This window comes from Myotis brandtii, unplaced genomic scaffold, assembly GCF_000412655.1.
Source record: "Myotis brandtii unplaced genomic scaffold, ASM41265v1 scaffold470, whole genome shotgun sequence".
In the NCBI taxonomy this organism is placed as follows: domain Eukaryota; kingdom Metazoa; phylum Chordata; class Mammalia; order Chiroptera; family Vespertilionidae; genus Myotis; species Myotis brandtii.
In genome coordinates, this window is record NW_005367953.1 from 2,069,621 (window position 1) to 2,088,646 (window position 19,026).

A 19,026-nucleotide genomic window follows, 5' to 3' on the forward strand; every position below is an offset into this window, starting at 1 on the left:
ATTTAAAGAAGTAATGGGGGATAACTTCCCAAATCTTGGGGGAGATTTGGATATCTAAGTTCATAGAGCTTATAAGTCTTCAAACAAAAAGATATCCCATGTTCATGGATCAGAGTATTAATATTGTTAAAAGGTCCATACTACCCAAAGCCATAGATAGCTTCAATGCAATTCCTATCAAAATGCCATTGGCATTTTCAAGAAACACAGCAAACAATCCTAAAATTTGTATGAAACTACAAAAGACCCCAAATAGCCAAAGTGATCTTGAGAAAGAAGAACAAACCTGGAGGCATCACATTTCCTGATTTCACGCTATATTACATAGCTATCATAGCTGTATGACGTTGGCATAAAAATAGACACATAGGCCAAAGGAACAAAATCAAGAGCCCAGAAATAAACCCTCAAATATATGCTCAACTAATATTTGATGAAAGCACTAAAAATACTCAATAGGGAAAGGATAGTCTCTTCAATAAATGGTAGTGGGAAACAAAATGATCACATGCAGAAGGATGAAATTGGACACCTATCTTATATTAGTCACAAAAATTAACTCAAAATGGATTAAAGACAAACATAAAACCTAAAAACATAAAACTTTTAGAAGAAAACATAGGGGGAAAACTCATTGACATTAAACTTCACAGTGAATTTTTTTATACGACACCAAAATCACAAACAGCAAAAGCAAAAAAGTGGGACATCAAACTAACAAATTCTGCACAACAAAAGAAACTATCAACAAAAAAATGTCAACCTGCTGAATGGGAGGAAATATTTCAAATCATCCATCCAAAATATATAAAAACCTCATATACCTCATCAGCACACAAAAAATTAAAATGGGCAAAAGACCTGAATAGATATTTAAAAAACAACAAAAACATACATATGGCCAACAGATAACATGTAAAGGTTCTCGATATTACTAATCATCAGAGAAATACAAATTAAAACCATAAGGTGTTATCATATCACACCTCTCCGAATAGCTATCAAGAGATAACAAGTGTTGGCGAGGATGTAGAGAAAAGGGAACCCTTGTGCACTGTTGGTATGAGGAAATGCAGTTGATACAACCACTATGGAAAACAGTATGGCAACGTCTCAAAAGATTAAAAATAGAAGTACCATGCCCTAACCGATTTGGCTCAGTGGATAGAGCGTCGGCCTGCGGACTGAAAGGTCCCAGGTTCGATTCTGGTCAAGGGCATGTACCTTGGTTGCGTGCACATCCCCAGTAGGGGGTGTGCAGGAGGCAGCTGGTCGATGTTTCTTTCTCATCGATGTTTCTAACCAAGGAAATGTAGTTGATACAACCACTATGGAAAACAGTATGGCAATGTCTCAAAGATTAAAAATAGAAGTACCAGCAATTCTACTTCTGGGTATATATCCAAAGGAAAAGAAATTAGGATCTGCACTCCCATGTCCATTGTAGCAGTAGTAGTAATAGCCAAGATATGGAAACAACCTAAATGTCCTTTGCCCGATGAGTGGATAAAGAACATGTGGTACACAGGCATACCACGGAGATACTGCGGATTCAGTTCCAGACCACTGCAATAAAGCAAGGCATGTGAACTTTTTGGTCTCCCAGTGCATAAAAAAGTTACGTTTACACTATACTGTACTCTATTAAGGGTGCAATAGTTTTGTATCTTAAAAAAACAATGTGTACACCTTAATTAAAAATACTTTATTGCTAAAAAATGCTAACCATCATCTGAGCCTTTTTGCTGGTGGAGTGTCTTGTCTTGATGTTGATGAAAACACAATACTATATATAGAATGGAATATTATTCACCCATAAAAGGAACAAAGTCCTGCCATTTGTGACAATATCGATGGCCCTGGGGTCATTAGCCTAAGTGCAATAAGTTAGAGAAAAATGAATACTATATGATATCACTTAACATGTGGAATCTCAAAAAACTAAACTCATAGAAACAGAGGGTAGAATGGTGGTTACCAAGGCTAGGGGTTGGGAGGAGGCAAATGGGGAATGTTTGTCAAAGGGTACAAAGTTCCAGTTATAAGATGAATAAGTTCTGTGAAATCTAATATATAGCATGGCAACTTAATAATGCTATATTATATACTTGAGGTTGATGGGAGAGTTGATTTTAAATGTTCTCACCACAGAAAGGAAATGGTAATTATGTCAGGTGATTGAAGTGTCACTAACCCTATTGCAGTAATGGTAATCGTTTTGTAATGTCTTAGTATATCAAATCATCACATTGTACCACTGTACACATTAAACTTATACAGTGGTATATGTCAGTTATATCTCAAGAAAACTAAAAACAACAACAACAGCCCTAGCCGGCTTGGCTCAGTGGATAGAGCGTCAGCCTGCGGACTGAGGGGTCCCAGGTTCGATTCTGGCCAAGGGCACATGCCTCGGTTGCGGGCTTGATCCCCAGTGGGGGGCGTGCGGGAGGCAGCCGATCAATGATTCTCTCTCATCATTGATGTTTCTATCTCTCTCTCTCCTTCTCCCTTCCTCTCTGAAATCAATAAAAAAGAGATATATTTTAAAAAACAACAAAATTAATGATCCAAAGAGTCTCTGATAAAGTTATATATTTATAATTGCCAGTCTAAAGTTATATAAAAGCAAAGTAAATCCCTTAAAGCATTGTTTTTCAAATAAGTAGACTCTAAAGACTATTAGTTCCATCATGTTCTTGGGGGGAAGAAATGGGGGGTAGGGAGGGATTAGGAAATTCCATGGTCAAATAAGTTTGAGACATGCCTCTACTCCAAGCATGCTCAGAGCCTTTAACAGACTACCTTAAAGGGGATCCAGCAGAAGGCATTTCCCAGTCTTACTGGATAAATTCTGCAGGACAATTATTCAGTGGCTCACAGCAGGGGCATGCAACTACCAGGGCCCAAGTTTCTAGAAACGTATTCTTCTCTCTGTATCAACAGATAGATTTCATTTGAGGTGGCACATTTCGTTTTCTGTCCCTCAATTACATGCTAAATACAATAAATTAACTGAGTTATGTTTCAGCTTAAACAACTGCCGTATCTTTAGACTTGCCATAACAGCCTCTGGCCCTCCAATGTGCCCAGCTGGCCTGGGAGGCCCACCTTCAGATCATGATGCCTCCTGTGACCTTAACGGAGAAGGCTCCTGTGCTCTGTGGTGGTTCTCTTAGCGCTCTAGCTGATATCTTTCAAGAAAGCAAACAAACAATGCACACTTAGAACTTGAGATACCACTGAAGCTTAAGGAAAGAATAGTGTCCATGCAGTTTTGCTTCTATCAGTCCATGGGTCTTCCTCACCCATTAGTATCTCTGTGTGTGGCCCAGAGGGATGTACTAGTTTTATGCTGCATTATCTGTAAAAGTTCGTACAGTTGTGCTATCCCAAACTAAAAAACCAAGTTCTGTCACCACCTGGTCATGTGAATGTTTTGTGGTTGGTCACTTAGATCAAAATGTGTTTTTGCCATAATTTTAAATGACTTTGCTCTAAAAGGATTTGAACCATTGTGCAATAAAAATTGCTTCTCAGTTCTGAGCTTTTATATTAGCTATTATCTATCTCTATAAGGAGACTGCATAAATTATTAGGCCTGTAAAAATGCTATCTGCCCTGCAAAGACTGCAGTTGCAGAAACTCATTTTCTAGAGATAAGGCAAGAATTTTCATTGTTTCCCTCAGCCCTCTCTCTATGGGACCCTAAAGTCAGGCTTCCTTAAGCAAAAAAGAGTAGCAGATGTGATTTCCATTTGTTTAGACTGAGTCATGATTTCTGTCTGTTTATACTGAGGCTATCTTGAATTCATAGTGTTTTTAATTATTATTAAATTCATGGTTTCTATTTATAAAATCCTAACAATGAGCAGACATTGGCCATTAGTGAGGCAACAAAGGTTTTCTGCATTGTTTTCAGTGTCCTATCTTCCCTGCTAGCAGAGACCAATGACTAAAATTGGGAAGCAGAAGTTTAGGTTCCAATAGATGTGTGGGGGGAATTGAAATTTCTGCTGGTACAGTGTGTAGACAAAGGGCCTTTCCCAGTATTTACTGGTAGGTTCCTCTGAACCACGTCGGGCTCCATAGTAACAGAATACAGGGTCCCATGGAAACATGGAAAAATCCACTGCCACTGGCAGAAAGGGCATCAAGGGTACATACACTTAGGAACATACCATATGATCGCTGTCAGTTCAGGGCTCTTTGGCTAGCCTAAAAGGATTGTCTCACTTTTAGCTGCACTCAAAAGGGGGTGCGTAAAAGGGTCTACACCTAAGGTTGTTTGAAAATATTTAACAAGGTCACAACTTTATTATTAAACAAGCCTGTGAGACTCAAACATACCCAGAGCAGAGCGCTCAGGTTGCCTTCAACTTCAGAGAGGTGGTCCTCCTCTCCTAAACTCTCACAGTCCCCCAGAGCCCGGCTTGCCAACACAGCGCTCGCCAAATGCTGAATCTTCACAGCCCCAAACGTGGCATCCTGTAGACCAGGGGTCCTCAAACTACGGCCCGCGGGCCACATGCAAATACAAATATTGTATTTGTTCCCATTTTGTTTTTTTACTTCAAAATAAGATATGTGCAGTGTGCATAGGAATTTGTTCATAGTTTTTTTTAAACTATAGTCCGGCCCTCCAACGGTCTGAGAGACAGTGAACTGGCCCACTGTTTAAAAAGTTTGAGGACCCCTGCTGTAGACACTCTAGCTCTTCTCATCCTGAAACATCTGCCCCCAACTTTTCAGCAGTCAAAGACCAAAATGACATGATGCCTAGATAAAGAAGTAAAGATGTCCTTCCATGACCTCCAAGTCAGAGAAACAAGTATCTGCTGCCCAGCTCTTCCCAAAAGCCTAGCCCATTTTGACCAATTTGCCCACGTCTGAATTATCCTTCCTATCAGACCCTCCTATGGCTGATGCTGAGACAAATGTGACTGTTGAATATCTTCTTTCATTCCCAAACAAAATTCCTGACAAAATAATCCTGGGGTAGCTTAGCAAATATTCCAGTTCACAAAGAGGAAGCTCATTTTCCTGGGGACCAGAGCAGGAACAGCACATAGGACCCCCAGTTAAAGGGAGAAGCTACGTGTAGCAGGAGGCTGTGGGCCAGGTGCATGACTCGGGAGCCTCAGCTGATATCTCCATGACTCAAAGGTCCAAAATGCCATAGGATGCCAGACCGAGTCTAATACAGGGATGGCAATGTGAGCACTCGGGCTGTACCAAGCCCAAGACAGAAATCACTAATGAGTCGCTCTGTTCTCTCTCAGCACAGACATAGCCTCAGAATCCTTCTGAACACAATGTTCCAGGTAGCCACTTCCAAGAGAAGGTACCCTCTCTCCCAAAAGGGAAACTGTTTGTTACTTTTGGTCCAATAATATTCCAAAACAAAAAGAAGAAATGGGGGAAATGTATGGGTCATATGGCCAATAGCCTAATGTGGCCCCCTAAAGTGCTACCTGTGTGGTAGATGTGTCTCCTGGAAGAAAAATAGTCCTGGGTAAGAGAGCTGCAGATGTCTCTAAGCCTTTAACCCACAATTTGGGTTTAAACCCCATTGCTTACTGAAGCATGATATTCAAGCATGAGTAAAGTTTATCTGCCGGAATTATTTTTTATGTAAACACCAACCACAGTTCTAGCCCCTTATTTGCCTACAGCAAATTCAGTTTTTCATAAAGTTGGCCAAGCTAAAAATCAGCTGTGAATATTCATTCACTGCATGGTAATCAATTGTCACACTTATCTCTGCTAAGAACAGGAAATCATATACAGTTCCGTGTGAGGGAGTTAAGGCTTCTTATTTACGGTTCCCAAGTTCTCTTAACGAGTGCCAAAGACATGCAGGGCACATCCATGGGAACTGATCTTCTACTCAGAGTTGGCCTACAAGGCAATTGAGCGGGTGACCCAGCCCCCAAACCTCTCCCGTGTCTTCCTTGCAAGCCACACTGCCTGCAATGCCCCCATTCCAGCTTTAATTTGAAGTTAGTATTTGACCTCTTGCATCAAACAAACATAGACTAGGAGTTGTCTACCACAAAGGAAACATTTGTCAGAACGTTCCCTTCCTTTGCAGTAGCACCCAGCGGGAGAGGGCAGCATCTGGGCAGAAGATGGAAGCGGGACTGGAGAAGGGACCCCTGGCCATGCTTTTGTCCATTCATGATTCTGCTGCAAGCAGCCCAGCTTAAAATGATTCACTTTCTCTCCGATCAGCCCAGGTGAAGCCAAGGACATTGGAGTGAGAATGTATGGTCAGCCCTGTCTTGGGATCAACCAATCCTTCCCATAGAGGGAGAGTTGCCACTTTCCACTCTGCTGCTGCTTTTCCTGTGAGCTTTTTCTAGTCCCATGAAACCAAATCTATAGGCAGTCCCCACTTGCTAATAGGGTGGGTTCCAAAGATGTGTCTGGAAGTCAGTTTTGTGTACCTCCAAACACATTTTCTAGAATTCTAAGGTTGTAAATAATGGCTAGGCGCCCAGGGCAGCCTCCAATGCACATTTGCTACATAATTTACAGCTGTGATTTTCAAATGGTGTTCCACGGCACACTGATGTGCTGCAAGAATTTTTAAGCTGTGCAATACCTGACTATTTAGTCAGGGGCACTGACCTCTTTTCCCTTAGAGCAGCGGTTCTCAACCTGTGGGTCGCGACCCCTTTGGCTGTTGAACCACCCTTTCACAGGGGTCGCCTAAGACCATCCTGCATATCAGATATTTACATTACGATTCATAACAGTAGCAACATTACAGTTATGAAGTAGCAACGAAAATAATTTTATGGTTGGGTCACAACATGAGGAACTGTATTTAAAGGGCCAGAAGGTTGAGAACCACTAACTTTAACTTAGAGTGTCAAACAAAAAATGACAACAGCCAACACAACAATAGCCATCTGGTGTGAATGAATCAAAATTATACCTATTTTTTTGGTCATACCGGCAAAAAACATAATATATTTTTTGATGTGCCACAGAATTTTAGTAATTAGTTCCTTTGTGCAATGAGCTAAAAAGATTGAAAATTGCTGTGGAGATCACGAGTGTGGGTTTCAAGTCCTTCCCATGGACCAGAGCATTCATGTTTCAGTTCGGGCTGCCTAGAGCTCCTCTGGCTGCCACAGGACCGGAGACTATTCCTCTCTCCTCAGAGTTCACGGTAGGGGGTCGTGGAAAAAGACAGGAGGTTGCCCTGGCTCCAGACCACCACTAGAGTTGAAAACAGTTGAACTCTTAGGAGAGGGGACCTGTGGAACTCTGGGGTGAGAAGAGAATAAATCCCCATGATGTTGGTGAGTGTAACGGGCTTCAAAGAGCCTGGGCCTTCTGCTGACTCTCCCTGACATGTGTTATTCAAGTCCTAGTCTCAAACTCTCCTTTACCAGCCCTGAAATCAGCCAGTTTCTCTCTCCACTGCCACCTGTTGTTTCTAATCAGCATTTCTGTGGCTCTCTGAGAAACCAATCAGTCTCACTTCATCCCCCAGCCTGTTCCTGTCACTGAAAGGAAAACACAAATGGCACTGGGAAATAATGTCTTCAATCTCAGTGATAGAGGATACGGCGTCTAAAACAGACAATGGTCACAGTATGTTCCATCGAGGTAGTAATCAAGGACTGTGTTTTCTGGTATTTAAAAAACTTCAGAAAATACAAAGAAATATTATGTAGCCCTAAAAAAGAAATCCTGTCAAAATGCTGCAACATGGATGAGGTTGTTGAGGATATTATACTAAGTTTGTCATTAAAGGACAAATACCATATGATTTCTACAGTAGTCAAAATCGCAATATGCAATAGCTAAAGTAGTCAAATCCTCAAAACAGAAAGTAGAAGTAAATGGCTGCAGGGAAGGCAGGGGGGCTTTCAGTTTTGAAAGACGAAAAAGTTCTAGAGCTCTATTGCACAATAATGTGAATATACTTAATACCACTAAAAAATTATTAAGATGGGCCCTGGCTGGGTAGCTCAGTCAGTTAGAGCATCGTTTCGATACCCTAAGGTTGCAGGTTTAATCTCAGTCAGGGCACATACAAGGAGCAGCCAATGAATGCATAAATAAGTGGAACAACAAATCAATCTTTCTCACTCTCTCTTCCTCTCTCTCTCTCTCTCTCTCAAATTAATAATTTAAAAAAGTTTTAATGATTAAGATAGTAAATTTGATGTTATGTATTTTTTACTATAATCTAAAAATAAATGAATAAATAACTTCACAAACAGAAGAGACCACAAAAATTTAGTGTGGTGATTGCCAAGGAGAGGGGGAGGTGGAGGAAGGTAGTGGAGGGTATAGGTGGGATAAATGGTGATGGAAGGAGACTTGACTTGGGGTGGTGAACACACAATACAATATACAGATGATATGCTGTGGAAATGTGCACCTGAAACCTGTATAATTTTGTTAACCTGTGTCACCCAATAAATTCAATAGAAAAGGGAAAAAAAGTGAACCAAAAAACATGAGATGCCAAAATTATTGGCTTAGAAGTTAATCATCTTTTAGTCTTGTGAATATTTTAATTTTAACATAGAAATGTGTAAGAGAATCAAAATATATAGTGTTTATAATTTTAGATTTTAAAATATATTTGTAATATTTAAAAGAGTATATGGCCTGTTAGAATAAGAGAGCAGTCTTCTAATTTCACTTTTTCAATGTGTAATGCAATAATTGATTATAAATGTTATTTTAAAGTTGAAATCTTAAAATAGAATATTACAACATTTAAAAGAACTTAAGATTTCACCTTATCAATAAGTTGAACTTATATTTACAAAAAGTACTTAAGCAAATAGGACAATTTGCCAGCCTGGAAGCTGGATTAGATAAAAATTAAATTTATTAAATATACAAATTCCATTTTAAAAACTTGATGGTGTTTATACTTGTAAAACATTAGTCAAAGGCCCCCTAATGTGTTTTTAGAATTTGTTATACCAATAAATGAAACAACTGTAAGCTAAATTTAGCTTTAGAAACAATAAGGTCTTGGATTTATAACTTCAGTAAGTCAATAATTAATTATTAACACTAATAGAAAAAACAGAAAGAGAAATTAAGAAAGATTTCATTTACAACTGCATCAAAAATAATAAAATACCTAAAAATAAATGAACCAAGGAGGTGAAACATCTGTACCCTGAAAACTATTAAGACACTAATGAAAGAAATGGAAGAAGACACAAATAAATGAAAAAATATTCCATGATCTGAATTGAAAGAACTAATATTGTTTAAATTTCCATACTACCCAAAGCTATATTCAGATTCAATGCAATCCATTAAAATTCCAATGGCATTTTTCATAGAAATAGAACACACAATCCTAAAATTTGTGTGACCCATAAATGAACCCTAATAACCAAAGCAATCTTGAGAAAGAACAAAGATGACGGCATCACACTTCCTGATTTCAAACTACATTACAAAGCTATAGCAATCAAAGCAGAATGATACTAGCATAAAAGCAGACACATAGATCAATGGAACAGAATACAGAGCCCAGAAATGAATCCATGCATATATGATCTCCAATAAACAGTGTTGGGAAAACTGGACAGTCACATTCATAAAATAAAACTTGATCTCTATCTTACACCATATAAAAAAAATCAACTCAAAATGGATTAACAACCTGAATGTAAGACCTGAAATCATAAGTCTTCTAGAGCAGCAGTTCTCAACCTGTGGGTCACGACCCCTTTGGCGGTCGAACGACCCTTTCACAGGGGTCGCCTAAGACCATCCTGCATATCAGATATTTACATTATGATTCATAACAGTAGCAACATTACAGTTATGAAGTAGCAACGAAAATAATTTTATGGTTGGGTCACAACATGAGGAACTGTATTTCAAGGGCCAGAAGGTTGAAAACCACTGTTCTAGAGGAAAACATGTGGTAAGCTCCTTGACATCAGTCTTGGTACCAACACAATGTCACCCCAAAGCCTCTGAGGATGGCCAGCCGGGCCAACCAGGCCTCCCCACTATCCACTCTGTGTGCACTCAGTGCTGTCCTTTGAAAAGTCCTACCAGCCTGGACCAGAGATATCAGCTCATGCTTATTCTCTAAGATGTTTCATTATTCAGCAGCATTTTTAGTCAAAGGCATGCAAATTAAGAAGAAAATTAGCAAAAAAGAAAAATGGCACAAGGTATAAACAAAAAAGCATTCTCATATACTGCTGGTGGAAGTATAAATTGGAAACATACCAAATACCTCTGACTTCTAGGAATTTATCCTTACCTATTAATTAAGGATATGAACGAAGATTTAACTACAATAATGTCTTCTAGAGCAAGTCAGTTTATAACAGGTAAAACTTAGAAATCACAAATATCCAGTAGTTGAAATTGGTTAAATAAATATTTACAATGCAATAACACTGACATTTGCAATATGTTACAGAAGTACATTTATTGACCAGGAAAGACATTCACAATGTGTTTTTATTTTCTTCTTTTTGTTTAGTTACATTTTCTAACTTTTTTCAATGAACATTTATTATCCTATATAGTGCTGGCTTTGAATAAAATCCAGGGGTTGGAAGGAAGAGAACACATATACTGATCCAAGCTGTGTGTGTGTGTGTGTGTGTGTGTGTGTGTGTGTGTGTGTGTGTGTGTTACATGCCATTGAGTTGTCTTCGATTCCTGGCAACTCTATGAATGAGTGATGTCCATGTGCTATTCTGAACAGCCCTGCTCAGCTCCTGTAGATTCATGCTTATGGCATCTTTTATGAAGTCAGTACATATCATATTTGTTTTCCTTTTTTCCTGCTGCCTTCTCTTTCAAAGGAGCCTCAGACAGGTATTAGTGGCTTATCTGAGGTCACCCAGTGGAGTGGTACTATCGCCGGCACTGCAGATTCTTAAGTCCAGATGTATCTGGTCATTCCTAGTGCCTTCAGATTAGAGCAGAACCTTATCTCTCTCTCTGCTACTCAACACCAGTGTCTCGGCTCAGAAAGCAAAGGTGCCCTCCAGCTGTGTGGTGAGCCGAAATATTTGAATAAAATCATTTTTAAAATCTCTCTTCGACATGTCCTATGCACAATGGTAAGAAACCTCAACTGCAAACTGCATGTCATGTCATAGTCTAGAATTTTCTAAAGTGTATCATCAAATAACAAACTTCTCTCAAGACATCTCAGAATGAATTGGTGAGATGGGGAGGGGAGGGAAGAGAGAAAATGACGATAAAAAAGATCTACTTTGTGACCCAGGCTTATAGTCACTTCTTACTGTGAAAGCTCCTCTACTTTTAATAAACCTCATCATTCTCTTCACCAGCAAAAAACACGTTGGCCTCTCAGAAGTTGACTCAGGACCCTGGTCAGCTGCTGTGGTAAAGTTTTGTCTCTGTTCTCTTCTGTGACCTAAATCTAATAACTCCTTGACCCATTTCCAAAGAGACATGTACTGAAAATGGTGATTAACATTACTGTATCTGGCCTTGAAGCATCTATCTAGAGCATCTGTTTTCTCCTTGAGGGACATTCATTTGGAGATTTTTGATAGGACAGAGGGACAGAGTAAATGTTTCCCTCCTTACACAGACCAAGAAAGCAGCAGCCGAGAGTGAAAGGGAATGAGCCACAATGCCCCATCTCCCCAGGCCTCCATCTCCGCTGCCATGAACAGAGGCAAGCCAGCACTGGGAAAATAAGCAAACCTCAAAGAAGTGAAAGTCTTACTTACGGACACACATTTCCCTGCTTTCATAAAATCCAGGACAACACTGTGATTTGCGCCGATACATAGTTTTCTCCCCATGTCGATAGGCTGTCCGATAACTGATTCTATATAGAGGGAAAAGGCACACTGTTACCTCTTTTGACCTGATATTTGATTAGAAATAAATAATTTATATTTCCATACAAAGAGTTATTAAATAGAATAAAGGTATTAAAAGCAAAGTATTTAATGACTGTTATCAAATTCCTTCCCAGTTAGCCAAACTCACAAATATATCCGAGCTTTCATTACCTGTGCCGTGTACACTTAAACCAGTTCAGAATGTCAGTGCAGCTGGTGTAGTAAATTTGGTCAAAGGGATGTGGGTACGACTCTTGCACAGTTACTGAGTAGCTGAAGAGAAGAGGAAAGATAAAGAATCAGTATTTCTCTTTCTTACATTAATTATGTACTATGTAAAAAAAAAAAACACAACACGCAACCATAGGCTACATTAGCTCCATTTGCAATTCCATACTGACTTAGATTCTCCATGTTTTTACAGGTTTTTATTTGAACCAGAACCAAAATTAAAAATATATTTAAAAGACAAGAGTTCATGCTATAAATTTCAAAAGAAAGTCTCTTTTAGTATTCCCCATAAATTCTTATATTCCTAAATTTAAAAACATATCACCATATTTTTTTCTGTATTTCATTCTATCCCCTCACCCCAGAGGTCCAGGGATAACCAAAACTTTCACAATAAAAGTTTTCAATCTAAGTCTGCATGTAGATAATAAAGGTAATCAGCAAAGAGACAGTTTGGGTATTTATAACAGTACATTTTGCTACTAACTCTGGAATATCAGGAAGAGCATATTTCCTGGATTGAAACTTGGAATAATTTGCTTCTGTGTGCCTGCCCCACTTCTCAGACAGTGGAAAAATATATACAGCCTCTAAATAAAAACTACAAAGAAGTCTCTAAAACCAGTAAAAATATGGCTGAGACAATTAGCCTAAAATAATCATACCAGAACTGTTGCTATTTAGGCAGCCTGTTTTCCAATACATTTTCACTAACAACTTCCAATTAAAGGAAAAGCATGCAGTTCTATGGGCCTAAGAATGTGGATGGAAAACATCCATGAAATATAAAGAACTTCCAGTGTTCAATCCCATACTTCATTTTAAAGGAACTTCGAATTACTGCCTACAGGAAAATCTAAAGAATTCTCCTTTCCATACAGTTTATTTTCTTTTCCTTAACATTCTCTTAAAGATTTCCACTACAATCTTTAGTTCACACTAACAAACAAAATGAGCTGAAATCACGAACTCAATCGCCCAAGTTCATTAAAAGATACTATCAACTGGAGAAGGTACAGAAAAAAACGAGGTCAAAATTTCAGCACGAAAAATTCAGATTAGATATAGAGCAGAACCTCCTAATTTGAAAAGCTGTGTGGTGCAGGCCCCACCAACAGTGGCCTTTCTTTCCCCAGCTGGTCTGCCAGTCACTATGTACTTAGGCTTCCATTGGACACCCATGAAATAATCATACTGTTCACACTTTTGTGTTCATTCTTTGGGACATTGCAACTTGATTTCTAGGCAAATTTAGGGTTCCTCCGCAAATCTTTGGCAGCTGCAATAGGCCTATGAAAAGCTCACTGGATGAGAAGCCAGTGTTATAGTTCCAATCTGACACTGGGAAACTGGATGGCCTTCAGCAGATAACCCCACTTCCCTGGGTTTTGATGGTCACATCTTAAAACCACGAGGTCAGGCATGGTCTGAAGATCCCTCCCCACATGGCATTCTGAACTTCTAGCACATTTTAGATGACTATTTCCTTTTACTCTAGTCGATGACACCCGCTGTTACCTGCAAGAACAGGTTCAGAGGAGATTAGAGTGTGCAGTGACCTACATCTGCAATGTAACTCCTTTTGGGTAAAGCAAGAGGCCTCCGTTAAAATATAAATGTTCTTAGAATGAAATTTCACATTAAGCTATTGATATTTTCTTCAGACCCCTAGCAGTGTCCTGAGGTTCAGATCAATGCAGACTCTGAGACTTCCTTGCCAACTTTTTTGTCCTTCCTATCCAGCTGCTTGTAAATAGCTAAATTTTGAGGCCTGCCGCATCGTTTCTCCATTCCACTGCAAGTGAGGAGCAAAGCAAGTGAACGCCCCCTGTATGGGCTGTTGTACAGGTGCAGTGCTACACTGCCCGTGGGAAAAACAGAGCAGCTTCCCACGGGTGCTGCAGGAATAAAAAAGAAACCACTCTAAATTAATGCCAGTTGGGGGGGGGTCATTCTATTGGGCTCTACCGTATTAATTTAGCTATTTAGCTTAACTAAATTAGTTTGCTGGAACTAGACCTGATGCAGTTTTCCTAAAATTTCCAAGGGCCTGATATGTTGTTAAGGTCTGAATGCCTTCGAGCAAATGTGATCATCAACAAACAATCCTGGCCAAATACATCCCATTTGATGTGGCTTGGAGAACTGATGTCACAAGCAAACATGAAAAATATTTCCACTAATGTCTAGTGGCCTGGAAGAGTGCTTACACCAGAGGAAATGTGCAAGTACAGGAATTTCCTCTTCTTGCCACTTGCTGCTCTCCAATAATATTCGTCCGCAGGATGCTTCTCTGGTTTGAGGATATAAAAAAGCTCTTCTCTATAAAAGGGAAATCAAGCCATTTAGGATTCCAATTCAATAAACACTTATTGAACCAATTCTATGCAATTCCTGGTCTCAAAGAGCTCTCAGGAAAGTCCAGCCTGTAAATACTAAAAATAATGGGATACAGCTTTAATGGAGACATGTAGGCAGTTTGGGGGAAATAGGACTATAAAATTCACTTGAGCATTTCCCTTTGATCTTGATTCTTTGCATTAAAGTTATTCAGAGGCTCACACTCAATTCATAACTAACTGAATATGAATTACAATTTGGCCAGAAACTGAGGCTCCCACTTAAGTTTACAGAAGAAGGATTTTAAACTTTGTTGACCCAAATTTATTGTCTCTTCTGTTGTTGTTTTTTAATATACATTTTTTTCTTTTCTACACAATCTTTCTTTTTTCTTTTTTCTTTTCTTTATTTTATTTTTAAATATATTTTGTTGACTTTCTACAGAGAGGAAGGGAGAGGGATAGAGAGCTAGAAACATCGATGAGAGAGAAACATCGATCAGCTGCCTCCTGCATACCCCCTACTGGGGATGTGCCCACAACCAAGGCACATGCCCCCAACCAGAATCGAACCTGGGACCCCTCAGTCCACAGACCAATGCTCCATCCACTGAGCCAAACCAGTCAGGGCCTTTTTTCTTTTTTAATAGTATTATAGTCACACTACAAAATTTGGAAAATAAATTTTAAGAAAGAGAGTGAGGAGAGAATTCCATAACTCTTCCATCACCATTAATAGCATTTTACTGTACTTCTTTCATCTTTAGGGGTTTTTAGTTTTAGTTTAGTGTATTTTCTTTTCATATTCTTATAGTCATGCTATGCACCTGAGTTTGAAGCCTATTTTTTAAACTTAAGAGTATGTGTGTGTTCATATGTCATAATGATTTTCCATGTCAGTAAATAGTCTTCAAATTCTGACCGCCAAATACTCCCTAAGTGCCTACACCTAATGTACTCAATACCCAACTACTGTTATTCAACTAAGTTGTCACTTTCTGGAAGCTGTGTCCTGGTACCATGGGGCCACTTTCTGGAAGCTGTGTCCTGGTACCATGAAGGTAAATGTCCCTGTTCATTGGCCTGCCTCCTCCGGTCTTTATCACTGCTTCTCTGGCCAATGCCTAGGCTGCTGTTGGAACTTAAACACCACATCTGCTAACAGTTCACACTTTCACATTCAGGAGCAGCTGCCCCAAAAGTCGCAGAGTAGGATGGTCTAGTCCAGCTATTTTCAAGTGGTGAGCTGCAAGAATGTTTAAAACATGCAATACCTGACTACTTAGTCAGGGGCACTGACCTCTTTTCCCTTCCAGTGGTTCTCAACCTTCCTAATGCCACAACCCTTTAATACAGTTTCTCATGTTGTGGTGACCCCCAACCGTAAAATTATTTTCGTTGCTACTTCATAACTGTAATTTTGCTACTGTTATGAATCATAATGTAAATATCTGATATGCAGGATATATTTTCATTGTTCGCGACCCACAGGTTGAAAACCGCTGCTTAGACTGTCAAGTAAGAACAATGACAACAGCCAATACAACAATAGTCATCTGGCGTGAATGAATCAAAATTATACCTTTTTTTTGTATCAGCAAAAGATATATCTTTTGGTGTGCTGCAGAATTTTAGTAATTAGTTTATGTGCCATGAGATGAAAAAGGTTGAAGATTGTTGATCTAGTCCAATCTCGTTTTCATCACAAATGAGCAACACTGAGCTCCCAGTGCTAGTGGGTATTTTAGACTGAGCACTAACATCTCGACCCCCAGACACCTCCTGCCCCTCTGTCTCCTTTCAAATGTCACTAGAACATCTAAAGCTTGTAAAGCAGAGAGTGAGGGGCAAATTGTGGTATGAAAGGAATCTGATCTCAATCCTGCACTATTTCAAGCATCCAGATGCAAAACCCTTTATTTCCTGCTTGTTTGTTTAACCTTCTCAACACACTGAAAACATATCATCTCTGTGATTTTAACCTATTAAGTATTATCCGGGGAGAAACCCCAGCAAGATTTACTTTAAGGTCAAAGAACTCGGGGGAAATAAGCTATCACCACTTGGACACATTCCAAAGTGGTTAATTACATTTTATCTGCTTAAATTATCTTGTTACTGAAATCAGATATGATAATAATCATCATTTCTTATCTCTGCTTGCTTTGGATTGCTGCTTCAATTACTACCAGTTCTGTGTTCCACCCCCAACGGGTTCGTTGGGCAAAGAACAGCTTCTCTTCATTTGTGCCTTCCTTAGGAGCAACCCCAATAGAGGGAAGAACTTAGACTCACAGAACAGAAAGAGAGGATGGGGAGAAGGAACAGGTGATTCATGGAATTACTCATGTTCCAAAAGGATGCTGTGCAGAATTCCTTTGATAACATATACCCCTTGTGTATTTTAAGTTATTTCATTTTTCTTAATTTCATTTTAAGTACAACTTCTGAGAATCAGCATTGCTGCATTAAAATGAGGCACACTTTTGTTTGAAAATAAATCATTTCTAGCCCTGGGGTGGGGCTCGAGACCCCACATTTCCCACAAGCTCCAAGGTGATGCTCAGGCTGCAACTCCGCAGACCACACTCGGAGAAGAAAGTCTCCAGGTGATTCCACGGCTCCGAACCATCGGGTACAGGTGGGTGTTAGTGTAAGGAAAGCCTGCAATGAGCCCTCTTCAGCCCTACTACTAAGACTTTTGTCCCTAAGCTAATCATCCTCTCCCCTTTTCCATTCAAGGCAATTTTAGTTTTTGAAAATATACAAGAACCTGTCACCTGCACCTTTATTTGATCATTTTCATTCATCCTCCATTCTCCATGCTTCTCAAAGTAATTCCACTTTCCTTTTCCTTTCTTCAAAGAATCATTACTAGCTCTGTAACAGGAAATCTATCAATAAGAAGATTGCAGCTGTCAATCTGTCTTTCTAGCAGTTCATTTAACATAGAAAAAAGAGAGTCAGGAAAAAATCGCCATCATTTCCCTATTTTTTCATGTTCAACTTCCCGATCCATTAGTGACCATGTTAGTGGTTATTCTAATGTGCAACAGTGGAATTATATTGCATTTAAAAATGAATGTGCCCCTTGTCTTTCTGCCTCTCTTTCTCCTCCCTCCCAATTGATGTTCATTATTAGTCATCTCCTATCAGAAGGTGAAAGCTCCTTCAACAATTATTAATTAAAGGCAGTGTTTTAGACACTTGGGATCATCAGTGGTGAATAAAACAATGCAAGTTAGTGTTGGCAAATTTGGTCATATACTGAGCAAGGAATCAGGACAAAATGTGTACATTTGAGTGGGTGCTGGGCTATTTGAAGTCTTGGATTCTTTTCTCTTGATAGCCTTTCCCTTGGAGCACTCGTCTGTTCACATTTCATCGGTCCCACATCCACATTCCCACACACTTCCAGGCCCATATTTCAAATTGATCTTATGAACACAACAGAGCAAACCATGTGAGTCCCTTCCCTCTCAAATCAGCTCTCTTCCTTTTATCTTTCCACATGTGCAATGACACCGCCACTCTTACACAGCAGGTTCTAAACTTCAGCCTTTTCTGCTTCCTTCACATCCTATAGTCAATGTTTTACCAAGACCTGATGATTTTTATTTCATGGCATCTTACAAATTTGTTCTTCCTCCCATTCCAAAGCTATTATCCTCCAAGAAGTTCAACCACAAGTGGACTCTCCCTTTTCTAAATTTGAGATGTATTTTTATTACTTTAATAAATATTATATACTTTGTTAGTGAAATGTTTTATGAAAGGTGCTGTAACGATTATAAAGATAATACACAGGTCCCTCCTCTTACATTCTGTATGATATAGTTAATATCACAAACAAAAGAACTTTATTATATATACATATTTCCTCTACAGCTTAAAGTTTCATAGTGATATATAGCTCTATTGATAGATCAGGGAAATATATTTTTGTTATCTTGATTGCAATGCTGCCAATGGAGGTGGGAACGAGCCCTCACTGAAAAATAATGCTGTGAGTGAGGAGCCAGTGTGCCCTAGAAAAGCAGAGCTGCTGCGCAGACAGGCTCTGTGCTTTGTGCATCCTGCCAGGCAGTGGGCGATCAGAGTGTGTGCTCTGTGGGGGAGTAATCACGGTGCGATGGTGACAGCAAAAGGAGACCAAAAAGCTTATGTCAATGTACTTACAGATAATAAAACACATATTCCTCTCTAGTACTTGACACCTCCTATTTGTCTGAAAAACTTGCATTTGCAATGTTATTTCTGGATAAAGATACTTTCTTAGCCATGCAAGTAGCACACCAGAGCTCAGTAGACTGCATATGACTGTACTGCACTATCACATGGCTTGTGCTAATTCTGTGTTCCAAAAGGGACCCTAAGATCCCCAAGAACAGCCGATTGTTTTGTACTTCCTCTGTATTTCCTACTGCACATTGCCCAGATCTGGACACGACATCATCTGCTCTCATATAATCTATTCAGTCTTGTCCTCCTCCAGTCCTGTAATGACTCGAGCCTTTTTAAAATATATATTTTTATTTTTTAAATACATTTTTTTATTTATTTCAAAGAGGAAGGGAGAGGGAGAGATAGAAACATCAATGATGAGAGAG

At 39.3% G+C, this 19,026-nt stretch overlaps 1 protein-coding gene across 1 annotated transcript in view; it reads right to left on the minus strand.

Annotated features, from left to right (window-relative positions):
• Positions 1–19,026, minus strand: part of MEGF10 (multiple EGF-like-domains 10) — a 168,622-nt gene that overhangs the window by 102,304 nt on the left and 47,292 nt on the right. Inside the window, exons 3-4 of the mRNA XM_005875838.2 lie at positions 12,018–12,119; positions 11,730–11,830 (exon numbers count right to left, since the gene is read on the minus strand). Of these exons, the coding sequence (XP_005875900.1) occupies positions 11,730–11,830; positions 12,018–12,119 (203 nt within the window). The remainder of the gene's footprint in view (positions 1–11,729; positions 11,831–12,017; positions 12,120–19,026) is intronic.